The sequence below is a fragment of the Conger conger genome, chromosome 5 (genome assembly GCF_963514075.1).
Source record: "Conger conger chromosome 5, fConCon1.1, whole genome shotgun sequence".
Classification (NCBI taxonomy): domain Eukaryota; kingdom Metazoa; phylum Chordata; class Actinopteri; order Anguilliformes; family Congridae; genus Conger; species Conger conger.
Window position 1 is genome coordinate 35,321,617 of NC_083764.1, and position 20,865 is coordinate 35,342,481.

Genomic DNA, 20,865 nt, shown 5'->3' on the forward strand with positions numbered 1-20,865 from the left:
CAGAAGGGTCGGTAATAAGACAAGATTCTCAAACAAGCAGGGGTCAAAACACAAGGCAGATCAATACACGGCAGGCAACACAACTATCCAAAAAGCAGCTCCAAACACCTGCGCTTGAACAGGCACCTTGCATAGCAATGTTTATTGGCTGATTAATGCCAGGTGTGCTCAATCACCATTGAACCATGACATCCTTTACCCTGGCAATAGATGAATCCAACATATACAGTACATGTATTAGTATTTTAATTAAAGCTTCTGCATTCTTGGCACTGTATTAGATGAAAGTATTTGACATTTATTGATTTGAAATAGCATTTGAAGGAAATTTAAATTTCCAAATTTGCAAATACTGAATTAAAATAAGAACATTTTTTTAGTATTTGAATATTTTTAAACAACTATTTGGTTCTTGATTTTTCTTTTCTAATGCTTCAAGTATAAATCATTTATTTTGGAGAATTTGATTTCTATCTGTATTTCACACAGGTCTGATGTCTATATTAGTATTATTAGGCTATTATAATTACAATAATTATCACTCATATCAAGGGCATGGCCTGTTTCAACTGAGTGAAGGCAAGTGTGATGTAACAGTTGAATTCTAGAACAGATGTTGCACACAGTTGTATGGCCGTTGGAATTATTTTAGAACTTATGTGTGAAAGGATGGCGGCATGGATGGTGCAGTGGGTAGCACTGCCGCCTCACAGCAAGGAGGTCCTGGGTTCGAATCCCCGTCGGCCGGGGCCTCTCTGTGCGGAGTTTGCATGTTCTCCCCGTGTCTGCGTGGGTTTCCTCCGGGTACTCCGGTTTCCTCCCACAGTCCAAAGACATGCAGGTTAGGTTGATTGGAGAGTCTAAATTGCCCGTGGGTATGAGTGTGTGAGTGAATGGTGTGTGTGCCCTGCGATGGACTGGCGACCTGTCCAGGGTGTATTCCTGCCTTTCGCCCAATGTATGCTGGGATAGGCTCCAGCCCCCCTGCGACCCTGTTCAGGATAAGTGGGTTCAGATAATGGATGGATGGATGGATGTGTGAAAGGGATAAAACATCTAAGTCCATTTTGTATTCAGATTTTCTCATCCTCTATGACAAAACCCATAATTTAAATGAAAATTTAAAAACACATTTGAACACGGACATTAAATAATATAGGGCCAGTTGAATTATCATTTGATTGTTATTATGGATGTTACGTATGCTGTTACAATAAGAAACAGGTTATTTCAAATGTGGTTTTTCATTTTGATTTTAATTATGACAGGATTTTGTCGTCGATGATGAGAAAAATGGACTTTGCATTTACATTTTAATATTGTCAGGTAAAGTGCGTAACTTAAGTAGAAAATGAAATTGTGAAGCGGGAAACTTTGCAGGTTTTAAGCATATGGAATCAAAACTACATGTAATTGCCGATTTGCATTAAAATTAAAATTTTGGCACTGATATGCTTCCATACCTAGGAGCACATAGTATTCCTTCAGGCAGACTATGCAGGAATTTCCTTCCTTGCTTCACTCCTGTGTTCATACACAAAAAATGCATTTGCCCCATTCTAAATCCTGGCTCTCCATTGCAGACGACCGCAATGAGCTGAGAAACCGCGGTCTAATATGATTCATAAAATATCAGCTTTAGTAGTTGCTTTCCTTTTAGCTAGCTATTTAAATGAGGCTATTTCTATTTAGTGGTGACAGTAGCCACTGATACTAGTGTTAACACCAGTGGATTTCAGTGTACTCTCTAGCCTGCCTGCACAATTCTGTAACCTAAACATGCATATTGACAAATGCATCAATACATGCATCAGTTCTTCTGAAAGTCTGGGAGTATTTTGGATTTAGGCATGAGCTCGCTGCCCAGGAGAGGAAATACACTGGTATAATCTCCCGAAAAGCAGTGACATTAGTACAGTGCAGTGGGACCCAGCTATCATGGCCAGCCAGCTGACATACAAAATTTTCTTAACTTGCAGTGTTTTTGTGTTTAATTTGGTGTTTTGCTTCTGCAGCAAGAATGCCGGCAGCCAAGAAAAAATACTTGGAAGATTCAGTAGGGGGCAGGCGCGTTGCGTTTCTGGGTGACTCGCCACATATATAGGATTGATTACCATTGATTGTGTGTCCCTTGAAAAAAAATATATACCCTGACTTCTTGTAAGAGAAAAAAGATACAAAGAAACCTGATAATAAGCAGGAAAATAAATATTGCGTGTGCTGCCAGACAGGGCGGCTGTGAGCGGTATCGTCTAACAGTAAAGGTTCTTTTCTGTGATCCAGATCGCTGGTAACTTATGAGGGAAGTAAAGAGACACTTTTGTTATGAGTGTGTTTGGAAACCCACATTATTTTAAGAGGGATCATAAGATGTGTTTAAGGAGGTGCTTAGCATTAAGAGGCTTTCGGTAAACCCACCCCTAATCAATTGCCAAGTAAGACACAGCCTCTTCTTATTAATTCATACATTCCATTTTTTCATTAAAAATCTCTTTAATTACCAAGTAGCCATGCTATTGGTGGCATTAGCTCAGGCGGTAAGAGTAGTCGTCTGGCAGTGGGAGGGTTGCCAGTTCGATCCCGCCCAGGGGTGTTACCAAGGTTTGAATACATCTGGGGCTGAGCCAATGTAATTTGAGGCTGAGCTGGGAAGGGGCGTTCCATGCATGATTATGTTTTTATCAGTTAGTCGGGAAGTTAGCTAACAACTCTGCAGGCAGCGAGAACACTCAGAAAGATTCGGGGCTAGTCAAAGAAGATTCCCGGCTGAAGCCCCGGAAGCTCGATGCTGGTGACGCCACTGATCCCGCCCTGTGTGTTGAAGTGTCCCTGAGCAAGACACATAACCCCCAAATGCTCCTGACAAGCTGGTTGGTGCCTTGCATGGCAGCCAACACACCGTTGATGGTGTGAGCGTGTGTGAATGAGAAGTATCAATTCTACAGCTTTGGATAAAGGCACTATATAAATGCCAATCATTTACCATTTACCATATTATCTACCGTATTAGCTTTCAGAATTATCAGCAATAAGGAAATCTGCACTTCAAGATTGTTTAGGCTACAATCTATGTATTATGGATCTTCTCCACTCCAGTCTAATTTCCGAGTGTGAGTGCGGAGAAAGAAGTCTACAGTGTTTACAATTTTGCTAAAATGTGCACAAATTAATACATAAGCCACATATACTAATCTGCTTAATTGGGGAGAGCTGGCTATATCTGAAGTTACTGAGTATTGTGAATTAATTGTTGTATTGATATTCAAGGAAAACCACTGCTTAGTGATTGACACTGATTTTTCAAAATTGTATTTATCATTTAACATGATTTGAAGAAGCTGCGTGTTAATTTCCGATTGATTTCTCAGATCGTTGTCACGCTTGTCAATCAATGAAAATGAAAATAAGTTATCTCACCTGACGCCACTGCTAAGTAGGCCTAAATCTTTTAATAAATAGCCTGAAATGGTCAAAAATGAAAGAAGCAAATATTCAAACAAAACACTACTGGGAGGTTTTCTTCCCTTTGAATGGTCCAAAATTCATCTCAATTGATATTGCTGTGTCATGGTTGCATTTCCCTGCAGTTTGTAGACCTGTGCATCTTGCTGGGGTGCGACTACTGTCAGAAGATACAGGGTCTCGGGCCAAAGAAGGCCCTGAAGCTGATTCAGAAGCATAAAACTATAGAGGCGGTGGTGCTACACATCAACAGAGAGGTAAGCAGTTCTCCCTCTGGGCTCACATACATGCATAGATACAGTATGTACGTACAGTGCAGTCTGTAAGTATTTGTTTTCACTCTGTACTCCAGCAAAGAACTGGGCTGAAGTCAGGTGATTGATTTGACCCGAAAAAGCTCATTGGTTGCTTTGGCAGTATGTTTTGAATCATTGTTGTGCTGCATGATGAAGCAACATCCAATCAGTTGCGATGCATTTGCTTGGATCTGAGCAGAAAAGATCATTCTGTATCATTCGGCATTCATCCTGCTGCTGCCATCAGCAGTGACATCATCAATGAACACAAGTGAGCCAGTTCCAGCGGCAGCCGTACATGCCCAAGCCATAACACCACCTCCACTATGATTGACAGATGAGGTGGTGGATGGTTAATGGGCTCCACACTTTTTCCCCACAGTTTCCTTTCTATCAGTCTGGTATAGTTCGATCATTGGTAGAATATGACATTTGTGTATTACATTTGTGTATTCATTTTGAATGAAGGTTGCAGTTTTATCTCACCCCTGCCTCCCTGTGTCAGACACACCCTGTCCCACAGGAATGGCGGTACAGAGAAGCCCGTGAGCTGTTCTTCCAGGTGCCTCACGGGAGTCCGCCAGCTCTGGTTTGGAAAGAGCCTGATGAGCAGGAGCTGGTCAAGTTCTTGTGCCGCGAGAAACATGTGAAGTAGGTCCTGCTCCTGTCTTCATATGATCATATGAAATTCAGGTCTCCCCCAGTGGTGGAGTGAGCTCCTTGCTGCAATCTGGACAGTGGGAACTACAGTCAGAAAAAAGGCTGCATATAAGAACCAGCACAGATAATAATGAATATGTAATGTTCAAATGTGGGGAAAACTATATACTTTTATTTCAATACATTTACTCTCATGTTTCAATGTTTCAAGTGATCTCATTTTTTCTGAAAACCATAGGTGTCAGAATTATTGGCACTCCTAGCAACTTTTGGAAATCAAGTTCAGTTGCCAATAAAATTTCATCCATCAGTATGGGAAAAGCTGAACAACTGTCACTACAAAAGGCACTGATGGTAATTGACCTTCAGAAGTCTGGTAATGGGTACAAAAATACATTTAAGCATACAAACAGTTAAACATACCACTTATAACTGTAAGGGCAATAATATTATATATACATATACATTTAATTATATGGAAATTGTCAGAAAGAGGACACAGAATCCTGGCTGATAGAAGGTTGAAATTTACTTTGGACCATGTAGGGAATGATGAACAGGGCCGTTTTGTTTATATAAAGATACGTATTAATCAGGTTGGATTGGCATTAGCATCTATTTATGCCCCTAATGATGTTGATAGCGAATTTTTACCGGGCATTAGTGATACACTGTTAGAAAACTGTGTAGATTATCACTTAATAGTGTGTGGTGACTTCAACTCCGTCCTTGATCCCGCATTAGACAGGTCCTCTTCGGATTGTGTATCTTCGCAATCATCTGCAATTTTAAAGACGCTTATTGCGGATCTTGATATTGCTGATGTATGGCGATTTCAAAATAAGGATACCAAAAATTACACATTCTATTCAAACAGACATAAATCTTACTCTAGGATTGATTTTATGTTTGCCAGTCCATTCCTCATTCCCTCCATGGCTCCAATTAATATTTTGCCAATTCTGTTGTCTGATCACGCTCCCATCACGTGTAAGCTCCAGTTGTCTGCTGATACCGCCAAGGCCACTAGGTGGAGATTTAATAACACTTTGTTGACAAACCCTGCCTTTCTGCCTTCCCTTAAAGTTGAACTTGAAGAGTTTCTTGTTATTAATGGAGCACAATGTGACAATCCTCAAATTCTGTGGGAAACAACAAAATGTGTCATTAGGGGATATTGTATTTCATTTTCCTCTACCCTTTCCAAGGCCCGAAATAAGTGTTTTAATGGTAAATGGTAAATGGTTGGCATTTATATAGCGCCTTTATCCAAAGCGCTGTACAATTGATGCTTCTCATTCACCCATTCATACACACACTCACACGCCAACGGCGATTGGCTGCCATGCAAGGCACCAACCCGCTCATCAGGAGCATTTAGGGGTTAGGTGTCTTGCTCAGGGACACTTCGACACAGCCCGCGCGGGGGATCGAACCAGCAACCCTCCGATTACCGGAAGACTGCTCTTACTGCCTGAGCCATGATTTAAAGAAAATAAAAACAATGGAAGACTTACAAAAACAAAGCTTTACAGATGATCAAGCCGCACATCTCGCTTCTCTTAAAGGAGAATATAATGCTGTGTCTCTATCAAAGGCTGAATTCATTTTCCATAGAACGAGACAAAGATATTATTTTGACACTGAAAGGCTTAGTCGTCTATTAGCACTTCGGTTGAAGGAAAATGAAAGCAAAGCCTCTATTAGCATTATTAAGGATCATACTGGTGCCGTTCACACTACTCCCCGAGCTGTAAATGGTATATTTCAAACATTTTATACTCGTTTGTATAGTTCTGAAATAGACTATGATGCATCTCGCTGCAAGGCGTTCCTTGATGGCCTCAATTTGCCTACAATATCACAATCTGAAAGATAGGTGCTTGACTCTCCTCTAGATTTAGAGGAACGACATAATGCTCTTCGGTCATTACAAAGAGGAAAATCACCTGGGTTAGATGGTCTCCCTCCAGAGCTATATCTAGAACTGTGGGAGTTGGTAGGGCCTCTTATTATGGACTCCTTTAATTATGCTATATCCATGGGTAATTTTCATAGAGACCAGAAGGTGGCCCTTATCTCTCTCCTATTAAAGAAAGGGAAAGATTCTTTGGAGTGTTCAAGCTACAGGCCAATCTCACTTATTTCTTGTGACCAAAAGTTGTATGCAAGGCTCTGGCCTCACGATTGGAGGCGGTTACTAATGCCTTGATTAATGAGGACCAGACAGGGTTTATAAAGGGACGCCTTGCATCTGATAACATGCGCAGACTGCTTCATATTATCAATCTAACTGACAGTTTTCTCAGTCCCTGTGCAGTACTCTCACTCGACGCTGAGAAAGCTTTTGATCGGCTCGAATGGGGGTATATGTGGGCTGTTTTGTAACGTCTGGGTTTTGGGGTCAATTTCATCGCTATGATTAAGGCTTTATACAATACACCGACCGCATCTGTGATAACAGGGACTGTTATTTCCCCCCCATTCCAACTGGGCCGTTCGACCAGGGTTGCCCGCTGTCACCAATTCTGTTTTGTCTCTCTCTTGAACCCCTGGCACAAGCCATCAGACAAAGTATATCTATTTCCCCTATTTCTATTTATGGTCATAATCATCACATCTCATTGTACGCCGACGACATTTTATTGTTTTTAGATAACATCGAAACTTCCATTCCTCAGGTCTTAGAGGTGTTTGAAGATTTCGGTGGAATGTCAGGTTATAAGATTAATTGGACAAAATCAATTTTAATGCCCCTCAGTCTGTCAGCGAGAACATCTTGTCTTCCCACACATATTCCAGTGAAGACGTGTTTCACTTACCTTGGCATTACTATACATCCAACCATATCGAAGATAGTTAAGGACAATTTTGATACAACCCTGAATAAGATCAAAACAGATATTCAAAGATGGGATAGCCTTCCAGTATCTCTTCAAGGCAGAGCCACTACAATTAAGATGAACGTCTTGCCCAGAATCAATTTCTTGTTTGCAATGCTACCATTACCCCCATCTCCTAAATATTTTGATGACATTAATTCTATGGTTTCTAAGTTCCTATGGGGAGGCAAGCGCTCGAGAATTCGTCTCACAACTTTGCAGCAGCCCAAATTATCAGGTGGGCTGGTGGTTCCAAATTTTAGGATGTACTACCTAGCATTTCAGATTCAAGCCTTATGCACTTGGATGAATCCAGATTCTAAAGTACCCTGGAGGTATATAGAGGCAGGTTTGGCTATCCCATTTAGATTACAAGATCTACTTTTTTCGGGCACAGGGCGCAGGAATCTTAACCACAGATTTGGTGGCATTATAGTCAATGCCATTAAGGTGTGGAAAGCTGCTGAGAGACTCATGGGGGGTCCCTTTCGATTCTGCCCCTCTACTCCCCTTTGGAATAATTTGAATCTGCTATCTGGTAACCGACCATTCACGCAACAAACCTGGAGCTCTAGAGGCGTAAACACATTTGGAGATCTATATGATGACGGTGGCCTAGTATCATTCCAGCACCTTCAAATTAAGTTTGCTCTTCCAGCATCATCATACTTTGTTTATCTACAGCTGAGGTCTTCGTTAAAGGCATATGGAGTGCCCTGGAGCTCGCCACTTCCGACCCACCCTATGTCAGTTTGGATCGAACCCACCCCAACCTCTCGCGGTTGTGTATCTAAAATTTACTGTCAACTAATGGATGCGATTAAAAAAACACTTCCAGTTGAGGATTTATGGAACCGAGAGCTTGGGGAATTAGGCTTTCACCCAAATTGGAATAAAGTGTGGTCCAATCTTAATTCAACTTCTAAGAATCTGGCACACCAACTCATTTATTTTAAAGTCATCCATAGGGCTTATGCCACACCACATAGAAGGTATCTAATGAAATTGCAACCTAACTATTACTGTCAATTTTGTAATGCCGATGCTCCAGGTTCGTTTCTCCATATGTTCTGGGAGTGTCCAGTTGTGGCCAATTTTTGGCAGCATGTCAATTCTGTGTTGTCTGAGTTGCTCAAGATTTACTATATTTCCAATCCGTGCTTATGTTTGCTCAATGATGACTGCGATCTTGATCTAAGGATTGGCCAACAGAAAATGTTGTTTGCTGGCTTCACATCTGCAAAGAAAGCAATTCTTCAGCGTTGGATAACACCTGATGTTGGCATGAATATGTTTTGGATATGCTCTCTACAGAAGATTGTAAATCTTGAATGCACAACTGCAAGGCTAAACAACGCAAAGCCCAACACAGTTGATGCATGGAAGACTTTGTCATCTGACATTTCTGCTTTTATTTTGACTGCTTGGTAACTTTTTGTTGACATAAATCCAATCTGTTTCTTATCATCTATATGCCTTGTTACAACTAGTCTGTTGCCCCCCGTTTGCTGTTATGCATTGTTAATGTCTGTGTGAAAAGCAATAAAAAATGTTGATCACAAAAAAAAGAAAGAGGACACAGGTGCACATTGTCCCCAAAGACGGTTAAGAAGATGTAAGTGCATCATTCTGACCAGGTGTTTAGTATCGCTGGACTTTCCTCTAGACGCAGTAACATTGATTTTTAAATTGCTCATTTGAACAGCAAGGGTTAGGGCTTGAGCCAGTTTGTTTGTCTATTACCTGTTAATCACTTCTGCATACCTGTAGAGTGATTGAACATTTGTCTTAAATAGCTTAAATAGCTGTGGAATTTATCAGTAGATTAGCTTTGATTTGACATTGCTTGTGAGCAATTGTAGGCGATTTAAATAGGCGTGTCAGAGCGACACTAGCGTATATTAGACTCGCGAAAGTTGTCCTTAATCAGTAAGTGCATCATTCTGACCAGGGGCCTAATTTATAAACGTTGCATAGGCACAAAAGAATGCGTACGCCACTTTCTAAGCAAACTTTGGCATTTATAAAAAACGAACTTGACGGGAAAATGTGCGGTCCTCCACGGAAACTCTGACCCATGCGTACGCACATTAACTGGAGAAATGAGAAACTGTGCCTTTAATGCTCGTGACGTAAGACCAGGAAAACGAGAAGTGAAACAGGATGTAAAAAGGTATAAACATTTGCCGGGAGTTGTGGCTGGGTATGGCTGCTGTAAGGACGTGCTTCGTCCCTGTTATACTTATTAAAGTGTTGTATTGCTGAATCTCGCTATACGGGTTCTCTCCCTTCCTAAGTGCAACGCAACATTTGGCGACGAGAGAAGTCGAAAATGATACACAACAGATACCACTGTGTAAAATAAATCAAAATTGATTGTTGTTGATTGTACTCTTAAAGGTTTCTGATTTTCTGCATGTTTACACTAGGACTCGGAACTATACTGTCCTCTCAGGTCCTCTTTGCACTTGTTCTTGTGTTTAATTTGCACTTTGTTGTACGTCGCTCTGGATAAGAGCGTCTGCTAAATGCTATGTAATGTAATGTAATGAAATATTGCCTCTCACGTATCATATATGAAGAGTTAATTTGCAAAAACGGATAAAAGCCTCTCTTACAACGAATAAACAAACAGCTGTTTGATTGATGCTCCCTGGAGTGCCCAAAAAATATGATTTAGGATGATAAATATAAACAGAGATGTTGTTGTAAAATAATCCCTCAAATATGTAGACGAATTGTTAAACAATACTTCATGTTATTAAATGTATTCTCATAAATAATATGGTGAACAGTCGGACAAATTGCGCTGCACTCATGCTGTTTACAAAGCGTCAGTTGGGCAGATACGAGCATAGTTTCATATATTGTTATCATATTCATTTATTATGTTTTACAATGTGTTTATTGTTATAAATTTTTGTTTGTTTTATCTCTTAATTTTGTAACTGTGTTTTCAATGGTGCTAGACAAATAATGTGTATTATTATTATTATTATCATCGTCATCACATTCGTTGTGCAGAACTGTTCGTCATTTACAATCAATCAGGATAATTCCCACACCTGTAGCTTTTCAGAGGCAATCAAATGGTTTTATGAATGAGGCCCCAGGTGTTTAGTATCGCTGCGGACTTTCCTCTAGACGCAGTAACGTTGATTTTTAAATTGCTCATTTGAACAGCAAGGGTTAGGGCTTGAGCCAGTTTGTTTATCTATTACCTGTTAATCACTTCTACTGGTTGCATACCTGTAGAGTGATTGAACATTTGTCTTAAATAGCTGTGGAATTTATCAGTAGATTAGCTTTGATTTGATATTGCTTGTGAGCAATTGTAGGCGATTTAAATAGGCGTGTCAGAGCGACGCTAGCGTAGCTCCGTCCCAGTTTGTGATGTTATGTTTCACCCCATCCCAGTCTGCTCTCTCCCTCGAAGACCCCCCCTGCGACGTGGGCCTCCACGGCGTCGGAACCCCTCCAACCTCAGCTACCCCCCGCTGACCCCCTGTGAGGACTTTGCTGTCACAGGGGGACTATGGAACCGCCAGTCTGCCACTCGGAAGGCTGACTTCATCCCTGCGTATGCCTCCCCCCAGTCCCTACAATTTCTTGCCTTCACAGAGACCTGGATCACACCTGACAACACCGCCACTCCCGCTGCCCTCTCATCCTCCTTCTCCTTCTCGTACACTCCCCGGCTTTCCGGCCGTGGCGGTGGTACTGGTCTTTTAATTTCCCCCTCATGGAAATTCTCTGTTCTCCCCCTCTCTGACCTGTCCATATCCACTTTTGAATTCCATTCTGTTGCAGTATCCTACCCTACTAACCTTTTCATTGCAGTTATCTACCGTCCTCCAGGGCCCCTGGGAAACTTCCTTGATGAGCTAGACACCCTTCTCAGCTCCTTCCCTGAGGATGGCACCCCACTGATTCTCCTTGGAGACTTCAACATCCACCTAGAATCCTCCCAGGCTGCTGCCTTCCTACCGCTAATCCACTCCTTCGGCCATCCACTCTCCTCCAACCCACAAGGCGGGCAATGTCCTAGACCTTGTCTTTGTGAGGAACTGCTCATGCTCCGATTTCACGGTTACCCCTCTGCATACATCTGATCACCACTTCATCTCATTCTCCCTCCCTCTTCCTCCCCATCCTCCTCCCCCTCCTCCCACCCACACTTCCTCAGCCCGCCATAACCTCCACTCCCTCTCACCCTTTTCCTTTGCCAGCACCATCACCGCCTCACTCCCCCCTCTCGAATCCTTCTTCAAACTCCCCACTAACTCTGCATCTGCCACCCTCCTTTCATCTCTCTCCTCCGCCTTTGACTCTCTCTGTCCCCCTGTCTCAAAGCCACCTCGCACATCCCCTCCCAGTCCTTGGATATCTGACACCCTCCGTACCTCCAGGGCCAGCCTCCGCGCAGCGGAGAGGAAGTGGGGGAAATCCAGAGACGCTTCAGACCTCACGACTTACCAGTCTCTCCTGGCGGCATTCTCTTCCGCTGTCACTGCTGCCAAAGCAAAATACTATCAAACACAAATTCAGAACTCCGGTTCTAACCCCCGGAAACTTTTCTCTATTTTCTCCTCTCTCCTCAATGCACCGCCTCCTCCTCCTCAGTCCTCCTTCGCTGCTGATGACTTTGCTGATTTCTTCGATGAGAAGGTCACAGTCATCCGCAGATCCTTTACAACCACCACCCGCCTCACTGTGCCCTTCCCCCCCTCTAGGCCCATCCCTTCCTTTTCCACTTTCTCCCCCATTACATACTCAACTCCTGCTCTGCCACCGCCCTACAACCTGTGCCCTTGACCCTATCCCCTCTTCTCTTCACCAGACTATCACACCAGACATTCTCCCATTTGTCACCTCCCTTGTCAACTCCTCCCTGTCTTCCGGCTGTTTTCCAGCATCCTTCAAGAGGGCCCACATCACTCCGCTGCTAAAAAAGCCTGCTCTGGATCCCTCCATCATCCAGAACTACCGCCCGGTATCTCTTCTTCCTTTCCTTTCTAAAGCTATAGAACGAGCCGCTTCTACTCAACTTTCTTCTTTCTTTTCTAACAACAACCTGCTAGACCCCCATCAGTCTGGCTTCAGATCGGGCCACTCGACAGAGACTGCGCTCCTCTCCGTCAGTGAGTCACTCCATGCCGCACGAGCAGCCTCCCTCTCCTCTGTCCTGCCCGCTTCTTTTTTCTCTTTACACTCGTTCCCTTGGCCCTATGATCACATGGGCTATCCTACCACTGCTACGCGGACGATACCCAACTCTTCGTCTCGTTCCCGCCGTCTGATACGCAGGTTTCAGCCCGTATCTCTGCTTGCCTGAGGGACATCCAGAGCTGGATGGACAACCACCATCTAAAGCTCAACCCAGGCAAGACTGAAATGATATTCATCCCTGCTAATACCTCTCCCCATCTGGATCTCTCCATTTCCCTCGGGGATACCACACTCACGCCGTCACCCAGTGCAAGGAACCTTGGCGTGGTGATGGACAGCAGACTGTCCCTTTCCGAGAACATTGCGGCGGTGACCCGGTCTTGCAGGAGAATCCGCCCCTTTCTCACCCCCTACTCGACCCAGCTCCTGGTCCAAGCGATGGTTCTGTCCCGCTTGGACTACTGCAATTCCCTCTTGGCTGGCCTCCCAGCGTCCGCCATCAGACCCCTCCAACTCATCCAGAATGCAGCAGCTCGTCTGGTCTTCAACCTTCCCAAACACTCACACGTCACCCCCCTGCTTACTTCCCTCCACTGGCTGCCTGTCATGGCTCGCATCAAATTCAAAACATTAGTGCTAGCCTTCCAAGCAGTTAAAGGGTCTTCCCCAGCTTATCTACAAAACATCATCAGACCCTACACCCCTGCCAGACCTCTTCGATCAGCCTCCACAGGCCGCTTGGCACCTCCCCCTCTCCGAACCTCCACCTCACGCTCACGACTCCTGTCTGTTCTGGCTCCACAGTGGTGAAACGAACTCCCCGTTGAGGTCAGAACTGTAGAATCTCTCCCCACCTTCAAGCTCAAGCTGAAGACACACCTCTTCAAGCAGCACCTCTCCCCATCCCTCCCTACCTCCCTGTGAACCTTAATTGTTGTCTCTGTGACTTGCTTTGTGTATCGGTATTTTTAGTTGGCTAGGTAAGCAGTGTTTGAGTAATTAACTTTGGTCACTTTTGCTCTGTTTGTTTGTTTGTTTGTTCAAAAAAAAAATAATTGGCCCTCGTCCTTATCTTTGTTGTGCATGTAGCAGTTGAAATTGTACTTCCCTCTAGGGTCTTTCAGCGAACTTATCCCTGGTTATGGGTATGCACTTTGTTGTACGTCGCTCTGGATAAGAGCGTCTGCCAAATGCCAATAATGTAATGTAAAAGAAGATGGTGAGAGAGGCATTAAAGAACCCAAGGATCACAGTTTAAGAGATTGGTTGCATCTTGTGGTTGCCAAGTCTTTAAAAGAACCATTAAAAGCCACCTCCATACCAACAAACGTAGGGTGGCACTAAGCACTGAGCACAATAAACTAAACCAAACGTAATTGGCATTATGCCTGGCGCTATGCTCAGATGAGCCCAAATTGTAACTTTTTGTTTTGGGGATGTTTTCCTGCCAGTGGTCCAGGGGCACTATTTAAGTACATAAAAATTCAGTACCAGGTAATTTGGTTGTCTCTGAGGATGTCTCTGAGCTGAGGATTTTCCAGCAGGACAATGACTACAAACATACATCAAAATCCACATAGAAATGTTTGAGTGTAAAAATCTCAGTTGAGTGGTCTCCAGGCTTAAATCCCATGAAAAAACTGTGATCTGAACTGAAGAGGGCTATCCATAAGCACAAAACCAAGGATGTCAATGATCTTAAAGTTCTGCATGAAGGAATGGTCAAAAATCCCTCAATGTGTTCTCTAACCGTATCACAAATTATAGGAAAAGACTATAGCTGTCATCTTTGCGAGGGGTGGTCGCACAAAATATTAAACCAGAGGCGCCAATAATTTTTGGGCATTTCTTTTTATTTTAATAATGTAAGATTTTGATGAGTTTCGTCTTGGAAAATACATTTTATTGTTTCAGTTTACAGTATTGCTTGTGCATATTTATCAAGGGTGCCAATCATTCTGGACCTGACTGCATATGTGGACATGAGCAGTAAAAATCCTTCCATTTTCTGTTCCAGGGAGGAGAGGGTAAGACGACGGATGGAGAATTTCCGTCAAACTCTGAGGGAGAGGAGAAGAGAAAGAGAGGAGACAAGCAAAGCTGAGAAGAGCAAACAGACCTGCATAAAGGACTTCTTCCGGGTGACTCGAAAGAGAGAGGTAGGAAATAAGGCCTTGCATGGTTTGGCGCATGAATATATTCGTGAACGTTTAAATCCCTACTGTCCTCAGAGGCCTCTCAGGTCTGCCAGCCTTTGACTCTGGGCTCTGCTGTAATGGACTGTAGGCTCTGGAATAGCCTTCCATACAATATTAGGTTTGCTGATAATCAAAAACTGAAATCATCACTCATTTACATAAGTATTCTGACCCTTTGCTGTGGTTAGGTGCATCCTGATTTAATTATCATTGAGATGTGTCTAGAACCTGATTGGAGTCCACCTATGGCAAATATGAATTGATTGGACATAGTTTAGAAAGGCACATACCTGTGTCCCAGAATTCACACCGTGATAAAATTGTGGTGAGGCATAGATTAGGGCAAGGGTATAAAACCTGCTTCACTCTATGGGGGTGCCTTTCAGCAACAGGGACAGGGAGAATGGTCAGAATTGAAGTAAGGATGAATGCAGCCAAATACACAGAGGTCCTTGAAGAAAACCTGCTCCAGAGTGCACGCAACCTCTGGGGTAATGGTTCACCTTTCAGCACGACAGTGACTCAAAACACACAGCCAAGACAAAGCAGGAGTAGCTTCAGGACCAGTCGCTTCCCATCCAATCTGAAGAACCTTCAGAGGATCTGCCTGGAAGAATGGGATAAACTGCCAAATCTAGGTGTGCAAAGCTTGTAGAGACTTACCCAAGAAGACTCAAACTGTAATTAGTTGTAATTTCTACACAGTACTGAATTAAGGGTCTGAATACTTGAGGTTTCATAATAAATTAGCAAAAATTTATGAAAACATGTTTTCACTTTGTCATTATGGGTTGTTGAGTCTACATTGATGAACAAAAAATGCAATTTTATCAATTTAAAATTCAATCTACAACACAAATGTGCAAAAAAGTAAAAGGGTCTTTCTGGAGCCACTGTATATACAGTGCAGTCTGTAGGTTTTGGAAAGTTGGTACAATTTCAGTTCTTTTGGCTTTGGTAGTCAGCTAGAGCTGCAAAGGGAGGACATTTTTCAGGAATTTTTGGAAATTTTTAATCCCATGACACCATACTAATTGGATTGTTCAGATTCTCTAGAGAAGATTCAACTAGATATGATATTGAGATGGGTAAAATATAGATACTTTTAAATTAAATAATTACTAATAATAAAGCTGGTGCAACTTGTTATTAAGAAGGCAATTACTTTTTCACATGGGTAATATGGGTGTTGATCAAAGCCTTGATCAAGCAAATCAATAAAAAAATGTAAAAGCTTGATTTAACCTTATTTTAGTCAAAGGATGAGGACATGTGGGCCAAGGGATTTTAGGGTTGGTTATGTGGAATGTTAAGCTTTTGCCCCTTACAATAAGTTCTTTCATGCTTTCTGAGGTATTAAAACCACCAAAACCTTCAAACAATAAGGGTTAATTTAGGCATATGCATTAAGGAGAGAAGCGCACCTTGCAATGACCCTCCTAGAAGACAAAATTTCTCTGCCTCTATAGAGCAGGTGTAAACCAAGGTGCAAGACTGAGACACAGATCGAGGCTTCAGAGATGCTCTGAAATAATATTTGCAACAAGAATCACACTATTTCAACCCCCAGAGTAAGTAATAATCAAAGAGATTATTACTAATATTAATTAATGATTGCAGTCGGTATCTGAAGAAACAGGGAATTAAAGGGACAGCCAAAAAAGAGAAAATCCCATTCAAATAGGTCCAATTCATAAAAAGGCATACAAATGACTTATAAAAAATATTTTTAACAGTGTTAGTTCTCAAAATGACTGCAAAATTCCGTCAAAATTCCTCAAAAACTGAACTGAACACATTGAACTTGAAATGAAACCTTGACTGTTATTGGCACAATACTGCATCTCATGTTGACAAAAAGCCAATAAGACTCCAAAGGCCTAAAATGGGTGGGGAAATATATATAAAAAGACATACAGTGGTGTGAAAAAGTGTTTGCCCCCTTCCTGATTTCTTATTTTTTTGCATGTTTGTCACACTTAAATGTTTCAGATCATCAAACAAATTTTAATATTAGTCAAAGACAACACAAGTAAACACAAAATGCAGTTTTTAAATGAAGGTTTTTATTATTAAGGGAGAAAAAAAATCCAAACCTACATGGCCCTGTGTGAAAAAGTGATTGCCCCCTAAGCCTAATAACTGGTTGGGCCACCCTTAGCAGCAACAACTGCAATCAAGCGTTTGCGATAACTTGCAATGAGTCTCTTACAGCGCTGTGGAGGAATTTTGGCCCACTCATCTTTGCAGAATTGTTGTAATTCAGCCACATTGGAGGGTTTTCGAGCATGAACCGCCTTTTTAAGGTCGTGCCACAGCATCTCAATAGGATTCAGGTCAGGACTTTGACTAGGCCACTCTTCATTTTGTTTTTCTTCAGCCATTCAGAGGTGGACTTGCTGGTGTGTTTTGGATCATTGTCCTGCTGCAGAACCAAAGTTCGTTTCAGCTTGAGGTCACGAACAGATGGCCGGACATTCTCCTTCAGGATTTTTTGGTAGACAGCAGAATTCATGGTTCCATTTATCACAGCAAGTCTTCCAGGTCCTGAAGCAGCAAAACAGCCCCAGACCATCACACTACCACCACCATATTTTACTGTTGGTATGATGTCCTTTTTCTGAAATGCGGTGTTACTTTTACGCCAGATATAATGGGACACACACCTTCCAAAAAGTTCAACTTTTGTCTCGTCAGACCACAGAGTATTTTCCCAAAAGTCTTGGGGAACATCAAGATGTTTTCTGGCAAAATTGAGACGAGCCTTAATGTTCTTTTTGCTCAGCAGTGGTTTTCGTCTTGGAACTCTGCCATGCAGGCCATTTTTGCCCAGTCTCTTTCTTATGGTGGAGTCATGAACACTGACCTTAACTGAGGCAAGTGAGGCCTGCAGTTCTTTGGATGTTGTTGTGGGGTCTTTTGTGACCTCTTGGATGCTTCGTCGCTGCGCTCTTGGGGTAATTTTGGTCGGCCGGCCACTCCACTGTTCCATGTTTTCGCCATTTGTGGATAATGGCTCTCACTGTGGTTCGCTGGAGTCCCAAAGCTTTAGAAATGGCTTTATAACCTTTTCCAGACTGATAGATCTCAATTACTTTCTTTCTCATTTGTTCCTGAATTTCTTTAGATCTCAGCATGATGTCTAGCTTTTGAGGATCATTTGGTCTACTTCACTTTCAGGCAGGTCCTATTTAAGTGATTTCTTGATTGAGAACAGGTGTGGCAGTAATCAGTCCTGGGTGTGGCTAGAGAAATTGAACTCAGGTTTGATAAACCACAGTTAAGTTATGTTTTAATAGGGGGGGGGGGGGCAATCACTTTTTCACACAGGGCCATGTAGGTTTGGATTTTTTTTCTCCCTTAATAATAAAAACCTTCATTTAAAAACTGCATTTTGTGTTTACTTGTGTTGTCTTTGACTAATATTTAAATTTGTTTGATGATCTGAAACATTTAAGTGTGACAAACATGCAAAAAAATAAGAAATCAGGATTTCACACCACTGTACATCACCCAATATGGATGTGATTACCCTCAAATAAAAAGGGGACAGTCTGCACTTTAACCTCATATGTATTGTTTCATTCATTCATCCATCCACTACAGAGCCAAAAGAACAGAAATTGTACCAACTGCACTTAATACATACGGACTGCACTGTATATACAAGAACATTCACAAAAGAATTCTACTGTTAGAAGAAATTGCACATGGCATATGGGGGCGCCCTGTAGCGTAGTGGTTAGCGTAAAATGACTGACCCAAGGTCGGTGGTTCTAATCCCCGTGTAGCCACAATAAGATCCGCACAGCCGTTGGGCCCTTAACCCTGCATTGCTCCAGGGGAGGATTGTCTCCTGCTTAGACTAAAAACAACTGTACGTCGCTCTGGATAAGAGCATCTGCCAAATGCCAATAATGTAATGTAATGTAATGCATAAAATGTCTCTTTGAAAAATGTCTTCCTGGTAACAGGCCGCAGCAGTCTTGGAGGTGAGAGGGAAGAGGGCTAAGCCGGAATAAGTCCCAAACTGCAATGAGGACTGTCTGATTTTTCCATTTGACTGATGAAGATGCCTTATTACAGTGCTGAGTTAATACAAAGCTTCACTGGACAGCAAACCTTCTCCAAGCAATCTCCGAGGGTGGATGGATTACATTAAAAGGGGGAACTAATTTTGTGGACAGCCAATGGTATATTGCTGGTTGGATGCCCTACTGTTGTGCTCCAAAAAGTAGACCTGCTTTAGTTTCGATTTGCACAATTCATGCTGTAAACAGACAGATCTGATAGCATTCTTATCTCATTCCTTTACGTTTGTTCACTGACATAGATTTTGTGATACATTTGTGATACATTTAATCTCTTTACAAACAATCTCTTTTACCAACACTTTTAGTGTTATTAGCCAATAATATGGGATGCTCATGTGACCACAAAATATGCCCAGCTATTTTAGTTTTACACAAAAGAACATGTTCAATCATGAGTGTAACTACTACTCTACTTCATTGCCTTAATAACCAACTCGGTTTGAAATAATGTAGCGAGCTAACTGCCATCCAATCGTGGTGCTGTGTGCCAAAAATTGTATCACATTATTCTGATGGTTATTTGGTATTTTATAATTTATTACTGTTTAAGTGGAGTGTAGGTTGGAATGTAAAGGCTCAGATTCAGTCCCACCAGGGTTAGGCTGAGTTCTTTGCCTTACCAGCGATGACATACCAGTTTCCTACAGGCTGTAGTCATCAGTGAGAGATGTCTCCTGCATTTGCGCTAGCTGTCCTGTAGTACTATGTGGTCTTTTGAGCAATCCCAGTACTGGGGACCCACTGTGTGTGTTGGTTTTCTTTCCTCCTGGAATTGCAGAAAACTGCTAATTGTTCTTATTTAGACATTTTAATGTCTAACCCTCTTGCAGCCACATGATATAAAAAATATCTAGGCATTTTAAGGAAGAAATAAGTCTTCAAATAAAACATTTAATCGAACATATACACTAATGCTAATGAGTTTCTGTGCTTTATGAGAAATTGGAACATAATTTATACAGAATTTAGTAAATGATGTACTGTCAGGTAAAAATCTATATGATGGTAATTGCTGAAAGTGACTATTTTTGAAGAATTAACTTGACAGCATATGTCAAAGACCAAAGCTTCAACTTAAAATAAATGTTATACAAAATGATTGAAGAACAATTGAGCAAAATGTGGCCTTTAACAAAAACCAGCAAGCACAGTGGGGCCTGGGGATTCATTTTGCGCAATGCTGGTTTAGTGAGTAATCTGTCTTGTGGAGGCAGGTGCACTGCAATAATGCATACAGTTCAGCTGCAGTGCTCCTTGTATGCCTGGGGGGACAACAATGATGCAAAAGGCACACATCACAATTCAAAATTTAGAAGAAGAAATGCAGAGGTTATAGAGGTTATATCTGTAGCCTAATATTTAGCTGCATTTGATGTCTTTAGTTGTGTGCATGTATCTTCAAACTTTTCAGTCAGAGGCCAGTACCATTACTTGCTATTCTGTTTCTGTTGCCCTATTCTTGTAGCCCTGTGTGATTTTTACTATGATGGCAGTCACAGTTATATTAGTCACTCCAGATTATAGCAGCATCTGGGAAATAAATGAATGGATGAACATAGTTTAAAAAGCTGAGAAAAAGCAAGTGAGACTCATCTTTATAATCTCCAGTGTAATCCATATGAAACCCAATTTACATTGTAAAAAGTGCTTTAAGTACAAAATAGTGTTTTGTAATAATTTCTTCATAACTACATAAGAGAGGGGTTTGGCACCTGTCAAAATCAGTTTTGATGGAAGATTGATGAATAATTGATGAGGTTGCTGGGGCCTCATTTATAAAACTGTGCTTAGGATTCACCTGAAAAGGTTGCGTAAGCATGAAACCTAGGACGTGCGTACGCAAAAATATGATTTATAAAACAGTGCATACGCACGTCCCACGCCAGTTTTCCTTTATAAATCACAATCAACTCTAAATGTGGCGCAACTTTGCCAGCTTCATGTCCCGCCCACAGTTGCCTATAAATAGGCAGTGAAACACCCCTAATGAATATGCATTTCACGAAGACGACAATGGCAAACGCTGAAAAGAAGGCCAAGAAAAGGGATTTCAGCCATTTGACTGCCTCTGAAAAGCTACAGGTGTGGGAATTATCCTGACTGA

At 42.0% G+C, this 20,865-nt stretch overlaps 1 protein-coding gene across 3 annotated transcripts in view; it reads left to right on the forward strand.

Annotated features, from left to right (window-relative positions):
• The window catches only part of zgc:110269 (probable flap endonuclease 1 homolog), a 35,203-nt gene extending 14,781 nt beyond the window's left edge, over nucleotides 1-20,422 (forward strand). Inside the window, exons 8-11 of one of the 3 annotated variants that reach the window (XM_061244182.1) lie at nucleotides 3,588-3,719; nucleotides 4,264-4,409; nucleotides 14,487-14,628; nucleotides 18,642-20,422. In XM_061244182.1, coding sequence (XP_061100166.1) covers nucleotides 3,588-3,719; nucleotides 4,264-4,409; nucleotides 14,487-14,628; nucleotides 18,642-18,689 — 468 coding nt within the window. In that variant the 3' untranslated portion in view covers nucleotides 18,690-20,422. Of the gene's footprint in view, nucleotides 1-3,587; nucleotides 3,720-4,263; nucleotides 4,410-14,486; nucleotides 14,629-15,053; nucleotides 15,434-17,047; nucleotides 17,884-18,641 lie in introns of those variants that run through there. The other 2 variants (XM_061244181.1, XM_061244183.1) reach the window with 2 other exon arrangements.
• The last annotated feature ends 443 nt before the right edge of the window (nucleotides 20,423-20,865 follow it).